Source organism: Acanthopagrus latus, chromosome 3 (genome assembly GCF_904848185.1).
Source record: "Acanthopagrus latus isolate v.2019 chromosome 3, fAcaLat1.1, whole genome shotgun sequence".
NCBI lineage: Eukaryota > Metazoa > Chordata > Actinopteri > Spariformes > Sparidae > Acanthopagrus > Acanthopagrus latus.
Genome location: NC_051041.1, coordinates 3,193,737 through 3,211,029, shown reverse-complemented (window position 1 = coordinate 3,211,029; position 17,293 = coordinate 3,193,737). Strand labels below are relative to the sequence as shown.

Here is a 17,293-nt window from a genome sequence, read left to right as displayed (position 1 = left end):
ACTCCTCTTCATCCCAGAGAAAGACTGCCCTTGCTCGGAACTGTCAGTCACTGTCAAGGACATCACAGCATCGCCTTCATCGACTGTGAGCAACCTGGGCGTAATCCTCGAGAAAGGACTATCCTGCACCCCCAACATCACTGCTGTGGCCTGATCATGCAGATTTGCACTCTACAACATCTGAAGGATCTGGTCTGTCCTCGCAAAGGATACAAAACAACTCCTGGTCCAAGTGCTGGTCATTTCCTGCCTGGACTACTGCAACTCGCTCTTGGCTGGACTCGCAGCCTCTGTGATAAAACCATAGCAGTGTATCCAGAACACTGCAGCATGGCTTCTTTTCAATATACCCAAATGTTCCCATGTTACGCCCCTCCTCTGTGCCCTCCACTGGCTTCCTTTTGCAGCTCGCATCCGATTCAAGGTGATGGTGCTGGCCTTCAAGGCCATCAACAGAACTGCAACTGTACATGCCCAAGTTCGAGCACTGTGCTCCTCTACATCAGCTGGCCGGTGCTATCGCCATCGACTTCCCTGTTCTGGTGCCTCAGTGGTGGAACGAACTCCCGACCAATGTAAGGACAGCAGACTCTCCTGCCATTTTCCACAAAAGACTCCAGACACACTTGATCAGACACCACCTTGACCTCATGTAGCATGGTTACTATACACATTTTCTACATTTGCATTTTGATTGAGGGCATTTAGCAGACGCTGTCGTCCAAATCAACTTACAATAAGTACATTTCTATAAACTGATGAATGTACAAGTTGTAAAGTTCGTTTCTAACGACAGTCCAGTCACATGCTGTCCTCTGATTGTTTTTAGTATGAATTCGAAAGAAAACAACAATTAATAACACAGCCAATCAGAGCCATAGTACATAGAACAGTCCACCTTTTATAGCGGCCCTTCTCATATAACATTACCAATATTGCAAGAAGCCATCTTTCACTGTCTTTAGAGATTCACTGAGTGTGTTTGTCATTCAGGTCTCTGGATTCAGCGGCTCAGAGAGCTCTGCGCTGTTGTCAGGAGCTGCAGGTCAGAAACAAACATCCAGTATTGAACTTTTATGAACAATAAATACAGGAAACAGTGTTGAAAAGGTTCATCTGCACAATAATGTGAAACATGTTTTAATCTAAAACATGAAGTGTGAGTCAGATCAGCTGAAATAGAACCAAAGTAAGTTTTACTTACCAGATGGAGGGCTGATGGCTGAAATCAAAACAAGACAAATAATTTCAGTCACAGTTGTAAATGCCAGATTATCTTTAGTCACTTTATTCATCTCTTCTACTCACTCTGACTGAGTATCTGTTTATACTCAGTCTGTTTACTGCTGACTGGATTTACTTTCTCTGATACTTAATTAATTTTGCAACCTCAGTAAAAGAAATCAACTCAAAGACTGAAAACAAAGTGGTGAAATCTTTCCTTTTTCTCTCTCACCTTTCTTCTTTTTGTAAACGATGAATCCAGCAGCACCGATGAGAATGAGAGCAAGAACAACCACTGCAGCAGTGACGGGGACGGTCATGTTACTGGGCTTCACTGTTGAACACAACAATAGTTTATTATTACTGTTTTTGTTGTTGTTCCCATGCACTCCCCTTCAGCACCCTCTGATCTCACTCTTACCCCAGTTGGTTCTGATCCGATCTTTCTCCAGTTTGGTGATGATTTCCTCCTTCACACTAGAGAGCTGAAACACACAGTCGTACCTGGTCCAGGCTTCAGGTGTGACTGATGAAAGGTTCAGGTGAACCCTCATCTGGAAGGTTCCATCGTGGTTGGGGAGGATCTCTCCGTGGTCCACCTCCTCATGAAGCTCCTCTCCATCTTTCCTCCAGACGAGTGAGGCTCTGTGAGGGTAGAAACCTGTAGCGAGGCAGCTGACTGGAGAGGAGGGAGTCTTCTGGAGGAGAGACACTGAGGGAAGCTCTGGAGAGGAAAGAGAGAGAGATTAAAGAGGAGAGAGAGGAAAAGAAACAAGGTCAAAGAAAGATGAAGAAATTACATTTGGAATCAATAACAAAAGGTGTGAAGGTGCTTTCAAGCACATTTGTTGAACAAATGTATTCGCATTTTTATTACAATACGATGTTTGTTGGCACATCACTGCTGCAAACTGTTGATCAGGTGAATAGTGTGAAACCAGCAGCATGATGTGAATCATGTCATGTGCTTGTGACAGTTTGTAATAGTGTCGGCCGACTAAATATTGGTTACTAACAGTTAGTCAGAACTGAAGAAGCCTCTTGGATGTGAGGTGAAACGTCTTCAAGAAAATGAAACAAGTCCAGTTGCCTACGATAGATCACTTGTGATAAATGTTTTGAAGCATCACAGTCTGAGCTTTGATGGTGAGTGATGTCACCCAAAGATGTCTGTGATTGGTCAGGACTAAAACAAATGTTACCACTACAAAAAAAAGCTGATGTCAGACATGTTGGATTAATAATACAGTGACAGTTCAGTCTGAGCAGCCTATATGAAGATCACTGTGTCTAATAAACTACATCAGGTCAGGTGATCCTACCTGTTCTCAGCAGAACGCTCCTCCCATACTCCACAAACTGCCTCAGCAGCTCAGGAAAAAAATGAGTCAAAACAGTCTTAAACGATCCTCTTAAGTATGTATTTGTGTACCACATCATTGAGATGTTGACAGCCTCAGGTCTTAGAGCGATCCATGTAAATGTTTTTGGATCCAATTTCAAGAGGTCTTCTCCATCGTAACCATACTGAGAGAAACCTTTGACCTCATCAGTCTCATCATCCCACTCACAGCCCTCCACCTTCTGTAAAACATGGACACCTGAGACAGAGACAGAGACTGTAATTAACACTGATTCACAGATGAAACATTCAGTATAAAGATGATCTTAAAAACATTGTACATTGTGTGATGACTGCTGTTTTTAACTGTGTGATCATGAATCAGGTTATTATCAGTAGTTTGTGTTTAACAGCTTCAGCAACAAGTCTAACTAGCAGCTGATTAATGTTGACATGATGAATGACAGGTAGTGGCTGGACCACTGAAGACAAACTGATATGATGGTTTACTTTACATCAATCTCTATTTCAGGTTCTGTGTAAAATGATGTTAGAGTTTGAACTGATTGGTGTCTTGAGGCCCTGAGTCACTTTACAACTAAGATGCAGAACAGTAAAAAGTTAAACAGGCTGTAACATGTTACACACTGTACCTCCAGTTTGGTTGTAGAGACGCATCAAACTGTGAGTGCGGGGTTTGAAGATTGGCAACACACTGAGACATTCTTGTTTCAACCACTCCAACTGCTCAGGATACTTTATGATGAATGATTTTGCAATGTCCTTTACATCCATATTTTCCTTGCTGTCACAGGTCCCCACCAGATGTTCGTCAATTTCTACTGTTGTCACAACCTCTGGGATGTTTGGGATTCCAGTTGATGCAGTTATGAAATGCTTCATGGAGTGTAGCACTGCAGGACAAACAAAGAAGCTTATAAATAACACTGATCATAAAAATGATGAGAGAAGAGAAAATATAAACATGATATAAAGTGTGTGTGTTTGCTGCAAAGGATCAAAATGCAAAAGTTTTAAATGTAATGTGCAGAACAAACAGCCTCCATTCAGTATGAACACACACTCATCATCACCACTCAGAAATATGAAGAAATCAGTATGAGTCAGTTAAAACATTCTGATCAAGTTGAAGCAGGTGTGTAGTCAGTAATGGGCCAAGTTTAGTCAGAATATAGTTTATTACAGAGTCGATGTAACGTTACTGTCACAGCAGTGAACCGTGATGCCATCAACTATTCATTTATCCAGAGGAATCAGGACCATCTAACAGTTCTTTTGGATGTTGTACTGTGGTGTATCAAGCAGGACATCCCCCTCTGTGGACACAAGGGAAAGTACAGATACTCTAAATCGTGAAAAAATTCTGGGACAGTTCAAGCAAACCACTGCATCTTGACCCTTCTCTCTCTCTCTCTGTGTGTGTTGGCTTTAGTTTAGACAGCGTCTCTGTTGTGTCAGGAAACAAGGGAGGAGTGCATGTGATTCTGAAACAATCTTTTCCTCGAGCCGTGAACGTCCACTGTAACTCTCACAGACTGAATTTGGTGTCTCTCAGCATGTTAGCACATGCTTTGATAAGGTGAACAACATGCACAGTTTCATGAGAGGCAGCAGCAGACATGCAGGTTTGTAGAAGTGCAGAAAGAGCTCCATCCAGGACACCGAGCTGGGAACTCGATCTGTGGACACATGCTGGAGCTCTAAATCTGGAGCAGTGAGCCAAATACTGATGTTACCTGATGTAATATTAGAAGTGTTTCCAGAGTGTGTTGAAAGGCAGAATTACTGAAGCTGAATGATTTTGACACACAGGATTTACAAAGCGCAACATTATCAGTTTCTGAGTGCAACGACCTAACAGAAACAGAGAGCCAGAGAGAGACGGCTTGTTGGATCTGTGCCCACAACTAGTTTTGGGAAAATCAGCAAGTGTGTGAAATAATGATGACACGACTCGAACACATCTGGAATAATATCCTGACAGACAGCTGACAGAGCTGGACTCTTGTTTCCAGGAGGATCAGTACAGTCCAAGACATTTACACAGCAGGACTCTCTGTGGACCGGTGTGGTCACTATCTCATCTTGATTGAGATGCATTGTTTGTAGTTTGCAGTTTTAGGCATGAGGAATGAGAGATCGACAGTGATAGGACTAGAGAGTGGGAGCTTCGCAGCGGCAGGTCTTCTCACAGGAAGTCAGTTGGGACGTGTCTGCAGCTGCCTCAAGGTAGTTATATTACATCGGGCTGTGATCAATAATCTGCTACATGCAACAGATGCAGAAACACAGATGTTACTAAGAAGACGCTCTCCCGCAGTGTCAAAACTAACAGAAAACAAACAGCTCACAGCTCTTCGTATCTGAAGCATCTTCTGAAGCTACAGTTTCTTAATCACTTCTATGATGGGACATGTCGTGCTGTTCAGATTATATTTAATCTCAGGTTGAATTTACTAGCAAATAAATGAATCACAGCAAACAAATGACTGATTTCCTGGTTAAATGTCAGTCTGAGGTGGGCGTGTCCTCATGTGGACTGGCCTCAATAGAAGGCTGTGTGACGCATAAACACTGATTGATTTAAATATGAATCAATATAAACACATTGCCCTAAATGTGAAGAAAACACACATCATATGTTATCAAATAACGCTTTAACACTCTGAAGAACTGCATCCTTCAGTACTAATGAATTAACAGTTAAAATGTTAAAAATAATGTTTACTAAATATATTTTTCTCAGATGTATGAAGAGGCTGTTTGTGTGACTTCTTTTCATATATCAGACAGACAGCTGACAATTATTTTAGACAGTTCAGAGGGAATATTATCAATTCAACATCAACATATAAATAGATCTTAATACAATCAGGAAATAGTTCATACAACATTGACAGTATCATTCATGATTATGACTTCTGTCTGATGTTTGCTCTGTCATGTGGCATGTTAACACCTTCTCTGCTGGTTGGTTTTGTCTTCATCACTTTGTGCAGTAAAGTGGTTAATGAACTGTGTTGTGTGCAGTAGAGACGATGTGCTGCTCTTTCTGTGGGCGCAAATATGTTTTAGTCTGAATCAGGATGTAACAGACAGGTTTTAGTTGTGTCAGCCTTTATAGACGGAGCTCTTTGTTGTATCATGTTGTACAGGCAATGTTTTGCTCTCATTGGCTTTGTTGAATGTTGCAAAGTGAAATTGTCTCTGTCCTTTTTGCTACTTCTGAGTTTGTGTAAGTCCTTTTTTGTTCTTGGAAACGATGGCCCACATCATTCTGCACTGACCCATCCAAAGTACTGTTTCTGCTACTCCACTGGAAGTGAAACTAAACTCAGAGGAAAGAGTCGAGTGGACTGTGAAGTTTAAAGAGTTTAAAGGTTTAAAATATGATCTTACCTGCTGATGAAACGTGACAGAAGAGAAGCAACAACAATAACGTTCTCATCTTGATTTGATGAAGACGAGTGAGTGAAGGACCGAGCTGGATCAGCTGTTCACAGTTCTTTGTCCTGGCAGAGGGAAGAGAGCGAGTTTCTGTACTGAGAATAAAAATAAGCCAAACCCCCTCCAGGGCATCGACTCCTCATCAACACCCTTCACATATCTTATTATCTTAATGTGGCGGCACGAGGAGCATGCTCTGGGCAGCACTCGGTTAAGACGACATTTTATGCCAAACAACGCCACCCTGGGGGTTTCACCCAGGGACCTTCTTATCTTTTAAAGGACAACGTGTAAATCAAATAAGGCACTCAGGTCCATTTTACAATGAGGCAGAAACAGCATATCTTGGTACAAATCTTTTACTGATTTCAGTTTAAACAGTCTCAAAAACATTAAGAAGTCACTCACTGGGACAAAAAGGGGGCCCATCAGGGCTGAGACTTAGTGGGGGGAGGTGGGTCCAAAACGAAGGGGATCCCAGGAACACCACACCTGAAGTAAATGAAAGTGAAACCAAAAGCAACCTAAAAAGTGCAAAACACAAGAGGGACACCACCACCAGGACACCAATCCACCACCCTTGGCTCAGCACCTGAATGGGGGAAATCAGAGGACAGCAGGTGAGAACAAAAACATTAAATGCAACTAATCACAAACACAAGAAATCAGGACTTAATTTATCACATCTCTAAGGATTAACACAATATCAAATCAAATAGAATGAAGATTTACATCAAATGAAATGCACCTGCAACCTGCAAAGACCAAAATAACATGAAGCTAACAAATCAGAACTACAGGTTGCAGGAAACCAACTGTTGCAAAAGAAAGTGTGAAAGAAGTATCATAAACGACTCATTACAAAGAAAACAGAATAAACTCTCCCACTGTACTAACACACACACACACACACACACACACACACACAAACAGGGTTGACAGTACAAAGTTACAGTACAGTACAAAGTTCAATGATTGTTTTGTTTAAGCTTGCCGTGTCTCAAAGCCTGGACGAAGGCTATCACTCTTAGCCAGCCAATAAATCAAAGCGATCGCCACTTAGCGATTTCCTGCAGATTAGCGGTTGCTCTGCCGCTACACAGGTGTCTTTACCCGACAGTAAAAGAACAGATATTAGCAATTTAGGAGCGGCTGGAGGAGGAAGCTACAGTCACTGTGCTACATACCAGTCAGGCAATCACGGTCAGCACGGTGTGGAGCAACGCGATCAGCAACACGGCAACCAGCAGCGGACAGTAAGCGGCTCACAACCAGCTGCAACATCCAAACGAGCCGCTGAAACAGAATAACCACCATGAAAACAACTGGAGGGACAGCGAGAGACCAGACTATTGTCGCCGCCGGCAGCCTACCTGCAACCAAGCGAAGGCGGAAGTGAAGGGCGCCAGGACCCAGGTACCGTCAGGCCAGAGGACAACCAGGTGCCCTATACCTGTATTCATAAGGTGCCCCCCCACAGTGATTGGCTGGAACGAGCCACACCTCTGAAACCCATCAAACACTCCTTCATACTGCTACATTAAGACGGGGCCGATCACAGCCCGGGAATCCGAATTTCAAGCCAACTCAGAACTTGGTTATTCATTTCAGATTGTCAGATTGGATCCCACTGAAAGAATTTGTGTAGTCTGAGCTTGTCTGTGAGTTCAAGCGTGACACTTGGTGAGACTTGCATTCATGCTGCTCCCTTTTAAAAGTGAATTATCTATGAATCACCCTCATGAATGAACCATACATCAATAACTGCCTAATTTTACGCATTAACCATGATGGTAAAGACACAGACAAACATCAATATTTTTGAGACTCCTCAGTTTCACACTAATCATGTTGAAGAGAAGCTCGTGTCAGGTGAAGCTCCTCCACAGGTCACACCTGTGTGATGGTAGAATCAGCTGGATTGAGACACTTATTGGTGAATGATTATAAAGACCATCTAATAATCTCTGCATGAATTCTAATTATATTTTATTCATTCCCACAGGTCTCTTAAATATCCATTTACTGTAATATATATGTCAAAGTCATTCCTGGATAGTTGGGGAGTAAGAATAGTTATAGTTGACCTCAAACGACTGGGCACAAGTGTTACACCCTGTTCAACATCATTACATTCCAGTTGTTTTTATTCAATGAGCCAGTCCAGGTCAGAAGGACTCTGTCTATAGAATTATAGTGCAATTACCATGTAGATGTTAGTGAAAGATGAGCACCAAACAGTCAGGAATCATACAAAAAGGGGTGATATTGATTATTTAGAGTATTATTATAGTAACATTCAATAATGTTCTCTCAGGTTTCCTCTGTGGTCAGATCATTTCTGTTATTGTTGCTCGTACATTTCATCTGTGTTAACTGTCAGCTCAGAGCTTCTGACAGTATCAGCCTCACAATGTTGCATTTAAAAAAAAATCTAAAATTAAAAAAAAAAAGTCCTTTTTAACTAAATCTATGTGCTACCAAATTTTCTGACTTGTTTTTGCATTGTTGATATATGCTTAGTTGATTTGTACACATGCAGGACATTTACAACTTGCAAACGCTGTCCCGGTGAATAGAACATCTTTCCATACATACATAATTCAGTGTACAACTTTCATGAAGAAACGCTTCTGATGTTCACATTTGTTTATTTGCTGTTGGTATTCAAATAGTATCCAGATATGGTGATTATTGGCACACTTCACATGGCGAGGGTTAGGGTCTCAATTCTTTAAAAAGTCTGTAAATGAGGTGAAAATACAGATTTCAGGACAAATAATATTGTACTAAAATCTGTTTCTGTTTCAAATAAAAACATTTAGATTTAAACTTTAGAATGGAGTGTCCTTTGATGTCCTTTGATGTCCTTTGATGTTCTGAAATGTTCCAGAATGTTCCAACACTAAGCAGTACTCGGTGGTTATAGCTGTGAACATTTTACATGACTATTTCTAACAAACTCAGAGACGTGAGGAGCCACGAGAGCAACAAGGAGCTGAGCCAAGCTGATGGCTCAACCCAGTGGTTCTCAATTATTTTCTGTTAGGCCCCCCTTAGGAAGAAGAAAATGTTGCAGGCCCCCCCGCCACGATTACAATTAGTATCATTTGTCCAAAACTTGTTATATGTACAGAGAAAAGGAAAAAAAGACATATAGATCAACTTGCAACAAGGAATAACTTTATTAACATTGTTTCTTAGTCTCTTACAGGATAGTTTTTAGTTTTGCAGCACTTGCATCATCCAGCATGACAGCCAGTATCAGCTCCGCTGCGATGGTGTGGGGTTTCTTGCACTGAGCAATTTGGTGCGCTACCTTATATGATGCTAACAGTGCTCGCTGGTTAACTGACGTAGCAGTCAAAAAACGGGATGATTGCTGGCAATATTCGGCGTGTTTTCTCTGAAAAAACTCAAGCGGTTTGTCGGCATGATTGGGATGTACTGTGTTTAAGTGACGCCTTAATTTATTCGGCTTCATGCTGTCCGCTGCCAACATTTTAAGACACAATAAACACACCGGTCTTTCCTCGTCCCCGACCGTAGTTTACAGTGAAGCCCAGCGCTACATACGTGTTGTCATATTTCCTTGTCTTGGGTTTTGAGTGACTTTCCTTTGTCTCATTATCTTCCTCTCTTACGGCCTTTCTTTTCATCCCTGTCAAATATTTTTCCATGTTCCCTCAGTTTGTTTACATCTCTTACCGCCGCCCACTATTTGAGAAGGACTGGCTCAACCCAACATGTGTTTACAGCTCAAGAGCACGTTCAGCTGCTGAGACGGACTGATTCACCTCTATGACTCAGACAACCAGGAGACTGCAGAGCTCAAAGCTGAAAAAAATAAAATAAATTAATATACAACTGATTTTTTTGTTGACTTTGTGTGTTTAATCTGTTGAAACAAGTTGAAGGAGCCTCTGGACTGAATTTGGTTGCTGTGATTCCAACACAAAATGCTGTTTCTGCTGCTCCACTGGAAGTGAGACTAAACTCGGAGGAGAGAGTGGAGTTGACTGTGAAGTTTAAAGAGTTTAAAGGTTTAAAATATGATCTTACCTGCTGATGAAACGTGACAGAAGAGAAGCAACAACAATAACAATAACATTCTCATCTTGATTTGATGAAGACGAGTGAGTGGAGGACCGAGCTGGATCAACTGTTCACTGCTGTTTATCCTGGCAGAGGGAGGAGAGAGAGTTTCTGTCCTGACTGGCGATGAGCGTCAGCGGGCCAGGCCCGCCCATCCAGGAATTTAACCACCCCAGCAGAAATCAGCAATATTTTTACTATAATCATTTTCCCACTGATTTATCATTATCATTATTGTTATTGGATTTACTTAACTGAAATATGTATTTTGTATTCAACCATTTTGCAACATTAGTGATTTTGCTGTAGGATGAAAGACTGACTCCCTTTCCTATGACAATATGGTTGAAGTCTTCCCTCTGCTGGTGATCTGACAGACAACAGTAACTTAACATGACTCCAGAAACAGCTGAAATATATTATATTATGTCTATGCTATAAATGTGTTGCTGTTGTTAACATTTGTATGGTTGATGATAGCATATTTTACTATGTTTTGAAAGGTCTTTAAACGCCTCAGGGTTGTGTCGTTGGGGATTAACCTGTCGGATTGTTAGAGGGGCGGGACTAGAGGGAAAGCCCGGGAAATGATGAGAGAAAGAGCTGCAGAGAGAAGCTGAGAGACTTTAAGTCTGAGCAAACTTTTAAAAAACACTTTATGGAAAAGTATTAAATACCGTTATCAACCGGAAGTTTGTGCGAGTGTTGGATGTTAACATGGAGGACGGAGGAGTCGGTGACGGACCGAGCCTCGGAACAGAACCGAGCCTCTGGACGGGTCTCTGGTCACGTCGCTGCCTCTCGGAAGAGGTTTTGGAAAAAAACTGCTGGATCTCTTTTCCGTGGTTCGGGTGAGTATCCTGACCTGCAGGTTCAACGGTTATTTCTATATGACTCACGCATGCGCACCATCACTGGTACCAACTGAAACAGTACAAAAACCCGGAGTATTACTATTGTGAAGGTTTCTAATGTGAGTGTATTTCTGTTATGAGGTGATTCAAAATATAGGAGAAAGATATGAGCCACAAGGTTTAGACATTAAAACTGTTTATTATTGCTAAGTCCTTGTTTGAAGGTGTTTTACATGCTGATGAGGTTTATATTGAATAAGAGCTAAAGTTACAGTTAAAGTAAACTGCATGAGAAGATTAATGTTCAATAACAATGTGAAATTAATAAACTAACCAGGCCTCTCTGCAGTTTAGCCAGAGTCATTTTCAATGTGTGTTAATTATTCAGTTCTTTATATGATTAAATGTGTTGCAACATCCAATATTTCTTATACATTTTACAGAGTTAATTCTGTTGACCTCTTGCTACAACTGAAGGGTGGAGTAATAAAGACAAAGTTCAGACACACATGTACATTAAATGTGTTAAGTTGTCCTTCATGGAGTTGAATTGAAAAGAAATAATGTTTAACACCTCAATCTATATCTATACACACCTCCATATCTGTAACTACATTATTTGAGTATTATGAATTTTAGTTTAGTGTGAGTTTAGTAAAGACCAAAGAAGGAAAACCTGTTGAAGATCTTTTACTCCTGTCTAAACATCTCATCCCCACTGGGGGGAGCTAAAGACACAGTGATGGAAGGACGGAGGCGTGTTATCCAAACAGAAAACACCTCCTGCCTTTATTCACACCATGAAGACTCAACTCAGCTGTTACGTAGATGAAGTTTACTTCTAATCAAAACATGAAGATCCTCATTTTCTTGGCTCTCTCGAGCCACTTTGCATTTTCAGGTAAGATAACTTTCCTTGAATTACTTCCTGAAAGCAGTTTATGAAACACAGAACAGTTCAGCAGTAAACTTGTGACCTGAAGATGGAGGCTGACTGTCTTCATATTTCAGATCAACCAGTCTGTCCAGCTCAGGGTTCAGTTAATATGAAAATGAACTTGTCACTCTGGGCTATATTTAAGTGTGGGGTGAAGCATAGGAGACAGATGACTTCAGACATCATACCAACATTTTACTTCAGTTTCAATATCTGTATATGTAGAATACGTCACAGACAGAAAGACACTCTCTTTTTTTTTTACTTTCACTTTGTCTCTGTCACTCCCTCTTTTTCTCCCTCCTGCTTCGTTGCTCTTTCAGCGTGGTAAAAACAAATTACATCATCATATGTTTCCAGAATTATATAGAAAGTCAAACTCCATGTAAACAGACGGGGCAGGCAGGAGCAACACAGCTACCACGTAGTTCACAGGCTTCCAGTGTGTCCATCCTGTTAGGTAGTTAAGGTAGATGTGCACTGACATTGTTGTTACACAGAGTTGTTCCTTGAAGAACAACTTCCTCATGATGAGGCAGTTACAGAAGATGGTCAACTTTATTGCCCTGTCACAGGATCAGAACGACTGTCATGAACAGTAGAAGACTGAAAAACAACAGTCATTGAGAAAAAAACATTTAACAAATGTCCTCAAAACACATTAATGATAGAACTGGATAACAAAATGAAGTATCACAGTATATTTAACTAAATAACTTGATATCAATATTGCACACAAATACAAAATAAACACAATGAGATTTCTGATCAGTAATCATCAGTAATGTGGATATAATGACGACGTGGTTGAACACAAGCATCTGGTCAGTTCAGAAAATGGCATCAAGTAATGTCGCATTAAAACCAGGAAAAGACAACACTTACATTGTGATATAACAATATTTACAAGCTAAGATGACATATAGTCTCTTATCAGTATAATTAGTAACAGTATAATATCAATATATTGCAGCCATGAAGGATGCTCACGTTCATATTAGAAGGGGGACCTGATAGTTAAAGTACTTTGAGTGTAACTTCTCTTTAAAGTCTGTCCAAACACCAAAATGCTTCTCAGTGGTTGGTGGGCCGTACTGTAACCCTGTAATGATGGACTAGGTAACAGATGAGTTAGATAAGAAGATTCATGCTGTAGATGGCAGGCCATAACCTAAAGTGTTACCATGACAACATATTTATGATGAGTGTGATGATGATGATTTATGTATTTATACTGAATGTATGAACCTCTTCTGTCCTGCAGTGAAACACTCCCTGAAGTTTATCACCACTGCATCTTCTGGACTCCCAGACTTCCCAGAGTACTTTGCAGCTGCAGTGGTCGATGAAAATCTGGTGGGCTCCTGTGACGGCAGCAAAAAGAAAATTGATCCAAAACAAGACTGGGTGGAAAAAGTATTGGAAGATGATCCTCATCAATTGGAGTATTACAGTGCAAGATGTTTTGAGGAGGAGCCAACTTCGTTCAAAGCCACAATCAATAGTTTGAAACAGCGCTTCAACCAAAGTGGAGGTACAGTATGTACTATGTTATATTTCCCCTTTTACTTTATGAACTGTTCTTTATAATTAGAAAAATACTTTAGTAAGATTTGTATCAGAAATATTTGGAATTGATTTGATCAGCCTTCCTGGGCTGAAAGAAAGTTTCCATCATGCACAGTGAAAAAGACTGAATACTTTATTGACTAATAATGCTTCAGGGGATGACTGGACCACAGAACATCTGACTGGTGTGAACATTTAAACACAAGGATCCAAAAACCTTTAAATCATCAATCAGACGGATGGATGATTTCTGTACAACAGTAAATATAAATCAGTATATTTACATACATGCCAAAACTGAGTAACACAAAAACTGAATGAGAACAAAGGTAGCTTTCATTATTAATGCATCCATGAAGGATGAGTCTTCTGTAATCCTTCACTGTGATTCTGTTATTCAAAACAAAAAGTAAATACAGAACAACAATACACAATGATTGTAAATCTAAATATACTCCATGAGCCATATTTACAGGGTTAAACTTCTCACAGGAGAGGAAGTAGGAATCAAACAAGTCCAAATGTTACACCACAGTCTGGTGTGAAGGCAGATACACATTATAAATACTGGCTGCATTTAAACATCACTTAAAAGATAAATAATACATCATCTGGATGCATGTACACATACCTTAAAGGATAAATCAGCAGCGTATCAGGAACAAATTGGCAAAATAAGTTCAAACAATCTAACATGTGGCAGCTTGGTCTCACACAGAGACACATACAGGACACACCCAGCATATATGTCCTCCTCTTACTAAACTACTTCCTGCACACAGGTAGGTGAATCTCTTCACCAGTCAAAGACTCACAGAATATAACTATTATAGTTCAAACTAGACAAAACTGTTTTTGTGTTAGTCCCCGCTTTAATCGTTTGGACTCAAACCAGCGATGCTGCATCACTGTTCATTGTTGGCATGTTAAACCTTAAAGTGATGATGTGAGGTGTTTATTTCTCTGTCTCTGTCTCAGGTGTCCACATTTTACAGAGCATGAGTGGCTGTGAGTGGGATGATGAGACCGGAGAGGTTGTTGGTTTTAATCAGTTTGGTTATGATGGAGAAGACTTCATATCAATCGACCTGAAGAGAGAGATATGGATCGCTCCAAAACAACAGGCTTTCACCACCAAACTGAAATGGGATGCTGACAAAGCTAGAATGAAATATAATCAGAATTACCTCACAGTGATTTTCCCTGAGTGGCTGAAGAAGTATTTGGCCTATGGGAGGAGCTCTCTGCTGAGAACAGGTAGAATCACCTGACCTGATGGAGTTTAATGGACACAATCATGTTCATACAGTCTGCTCAGACTGAACTGCTGTTGTGTTTTCACTCCAGCCAGTCTGACGTTACATTGTTGTCTCTGTTAAAACTAGAAGTAGTTTCATTGATCTCTCTCCAGAGCTTCCCTCAGTGTCTCTCCTCCAGAAGACTCCCTCCTCTCCAGTCAGCTGCCTCGCTACAGGTTTCTACCCTCACAGAGCCTCACTCGTCTGGAGGAAAGATGGAGAGGAGCTTCATGAGGAGGTGGACCACGGAGAGATCCTCCCCAACCACGATGGAACCTTCCAGATGAGTGTTCACCTGAACCTTTCATCAGTCACACCTGAAGACTGGACCAGGTACGACTGTGTGTTTCAGCTATCTGGTGTGAAGGAGGACATCATCACCAGACTGGAGAAAGATTGGATCAGAACCAACTGGGGTAAGAGTGAGTTCAGAGGTCATTTTGTGTGTTACATAGTAGGGTATCCCAAATACTGTGCAACAAATTTATATGAATTTGATGGAAAATTAGAACATTGATATGACATATGTAAAAACTACTGAGATGACAGGAAATGAGAACGAGATGCAACAAACGTCTCTGTCACTCTCAGACTGGAGACGTTGTGTATCATGAGCTGCTGCTGCACTTCCTGAAACATCATTTGTGATGCGTTGAGCTATTCGTCTACAGGACGAATGAGTGTGACATTTTGAAAAACCTGTGATAGGTACAGATGGCACTACAGTAAATGGTGATTTAGTAAGCACATGCATCAAGAACAAGCGTGTGGGGCAGCTGGCACCACCATGTGGCCATTTAGAAGTACTTTTTTACAGTGGCAGTAATCTTTCCTCCTGGATTTCTTGGTTCAGTCGTGTTCTCAATTTTCACAGACAGGTTTGTGCTGATGAATAGATGAGAAGGTAAGGTGCTGTCACTGATTAGGAATATCCTAAAGGTCATGAAAAGTCTTCCAGAGCCAACAGCACTGCTCGATGAACTGCACCAATGTGAAATGACCCAAAGTGTTAATGTTCTGTTTTGACTCCAGATCCTCCCACAGAGATCAGTGCAGTTACTGGAGTAATTCTGCCGCTGAGCCTCCTGTTGATTTGCATTGTGGCGTTCTGCATCTGGAGAAGAAACAATTATGGTGAGGAACAAAGTTACTTTCACTCCCCCAAACCCCGCCATGATAGTCTTTTCTGTCCTTTATACATTCTGAAATGTTAATTATTTTTTAATTTGTTTTCTCTCATCTGTATTTCAGGTGTCTGACTTCACAACAATCAACTAATAACTAATTGCCAATAACCAATATGAAAAGACTCTTGTGTGGAGTGTGTGAAGGAAGGACAGATAAAGTATATTTATTACATATATGTAAAAAGAAAAACAAAGGTCAAGTTGTGGTTTTATAAAACTGATGATGAAAGCAAAACCCAAATCTATAGATTTTTATGAAGAACTTAAGTTGTCTCAACATGACTATTAGAAATATGTCTGCGTTAATTTATTGTCAGAATTTCAGTGATTGTAATCAGTGTTGCTTAATATTGTTGCTTTACAAGTGTTTGTCCCTGAATTAAGATAATGATATTTAGATATTAAGTTCTTCACAATCATTATATAAATATTGATTTCACTGACAGTAATGTTATAATTTCTGGTTACAGTTAGGGCCATCTCTATGCTGATGATACCGTCCTGTGCTGTTGAGTTAAAGCTGCACCTGAAGCTGTCACAATTCTCCAGCAAGCTTTTGACGAACTGCAAGATTCTCTTTCTCAACATGAAATTAGTTCTCAATGCAAACAAAACCAGATTCATGGTATTCCTATATAGACGTGCCTGTTATTCCACTCATCATTGTATTCTGTATGAAAAAGTCGGATGGCACCTTTAACTTGGAAAATTTTACAACATACATTTAAACTTGGTGCAGTTATACCCATAGTTCAGTTTAAGACTGTGATTATAAACTACTCTGCATTTGAATGTAGCTGTTTTTATCTCCGTGCTGTCCTGTATGCTCGTTTACCGTTTATCTTTTATGCACTTTCTGTTTTATTTGTTGTTTTTCATGTTCATTTGATGCAGTTTCTTGTCATTTTCAGCACTTTATTCTATTTATTTGTATTCTCTCATTTTGCTTCTTATCTGTTTTCATTTTAATGTCCCCATTCTGTTTATTCACTCTGTGATCATGTTCCTTGTTTCTGTGTCTCATCACATTTTTGCACCTGTTTTTTTTTTTTTTTTTTTTTATTATTATTTGTGCTCTTGACTTCACTGAAAATGACGGCTGTCCCTGAATGATTTAAATAAAAGTTGAATGAAAAGTTGTTCATGTTAAAGCTTTTCCTTACACTACAGTCTGATATCTAGTGGGGATGTAAACATCTGCACATAATGTGCTCCAGGATGTGTTTTTAATATTGAGTGCATGAGTGAGGAAATGAATCATTGTGTCCGACAGGTTTCAGAGTCAACAGGAGGGGAGGAGTCAGAGAGAAACTCAAAAC

The 17,293-nt window shown here is 40.4% G+C and overlaps 2 protein-coding genes and 1 long non-coding RNA gene across 7 annotated transcripts in view; 2 read left to right on the top strand and 1 right to left on the bottom strand.

Annotated features, from left to right (window-relative positions):
- The window catches only part of LOC119014574 (major histocompatibility complex class I-related gene protein-like), a 47,425-nt gene that overhangs the window by 6,947 nt on the left and 23,185 nt on the right, over positions 1-17,293 (bottom strand). The window contains exons 1-10 of one of the 4 annotated variants that reach the window (XM_037089887.1): positions 7,408-7,440; positions 7,222-7,330; positions 6,443-6,626; positions 5,987-6,099; positions 3,220-3,480; positions 2,547-2,825; positions 1,646-1,948; positions 1,457-1,558; positions 1,205-1,222; positions 955-1,039 (exon numbers count right to left, since the gene is read on the bottom strand). In XM_037089887.1, the coding sequence (XP_036945782.1) occupies positions 990-1,039; positions 1,205-1,222; positions 1,457-1,558; positions 1,646-1,948; positions 2,547-2,825; positions 3,220-3,480; positions 5,987-6,035 (1,062 nt within the window). In that variant the 5' untranslated portion in view covers positions 6,036-6,099; positions 6,443-6,626; positions 7,222-7,330; positions 7,408-7,440 and the 3' untranslated portion in view covers positions 955-989. Of the gene's footprint in view, positions 1-954; positions 1,040-1,204; positions 1,223-1,456; positions 1,559-1,645; positions 1,949-2,546; positions 2,826-3,219; positions 3,481-3,770; positions 3,832-5,986; positions 6,100-6,442; positions 6,627-7,221; positions 7,331-7,407; positions 7,441-17,293 lie in introns of those variants that run through there. The other 3 variants (XM_037089913.1, XM_037089922.1, XM_037089904.1) reach the window with 3 other exon arrangements.
- Positions 8,894-9,905, top strand: LOC119014773. Its single transcript, XR_005073063.1, has 2 exons — positions 8,894-9,344; positions 9,725-9,905. It is a non-coding gene; the product is annotated as an uncharacterized LOC119014773 (long non-coding RNA).
- On the top strand, positions 10,709-17,113 carry LOC119014523 (major histocompatibility complex class I-related gene protein-like). 2 transcript variants are annotated; one of them, XM_037089795.1, is made up of 6 exons: positions 10,709-10,980; positions 13,185-13,454; positions 14,468-14,746; positions 14,901-15,203; positions 15,820-15,921; positions 16,039-17,113. In XM_037089795.1, exons 1-6 carry the CDS (start codon positions 10,839-10,841, stop codon positions 16,044-16,046), a joined length of 1,104 nt encoding a protein of 367 aa, XP_036945690.1. In that variant the 5' UTR covers positions 10,709-10,838; the 3' UTR covers positions 16,047-17,113. The 2 variants fall into 2 exon arrangements, with proteins under 2 accessions (XP_036945690.1, XP_036945699.1); XM_037089804.1 differs by lacking the exon at positions 10,709-10,980 and adding an exon at positions 11,453-11,884.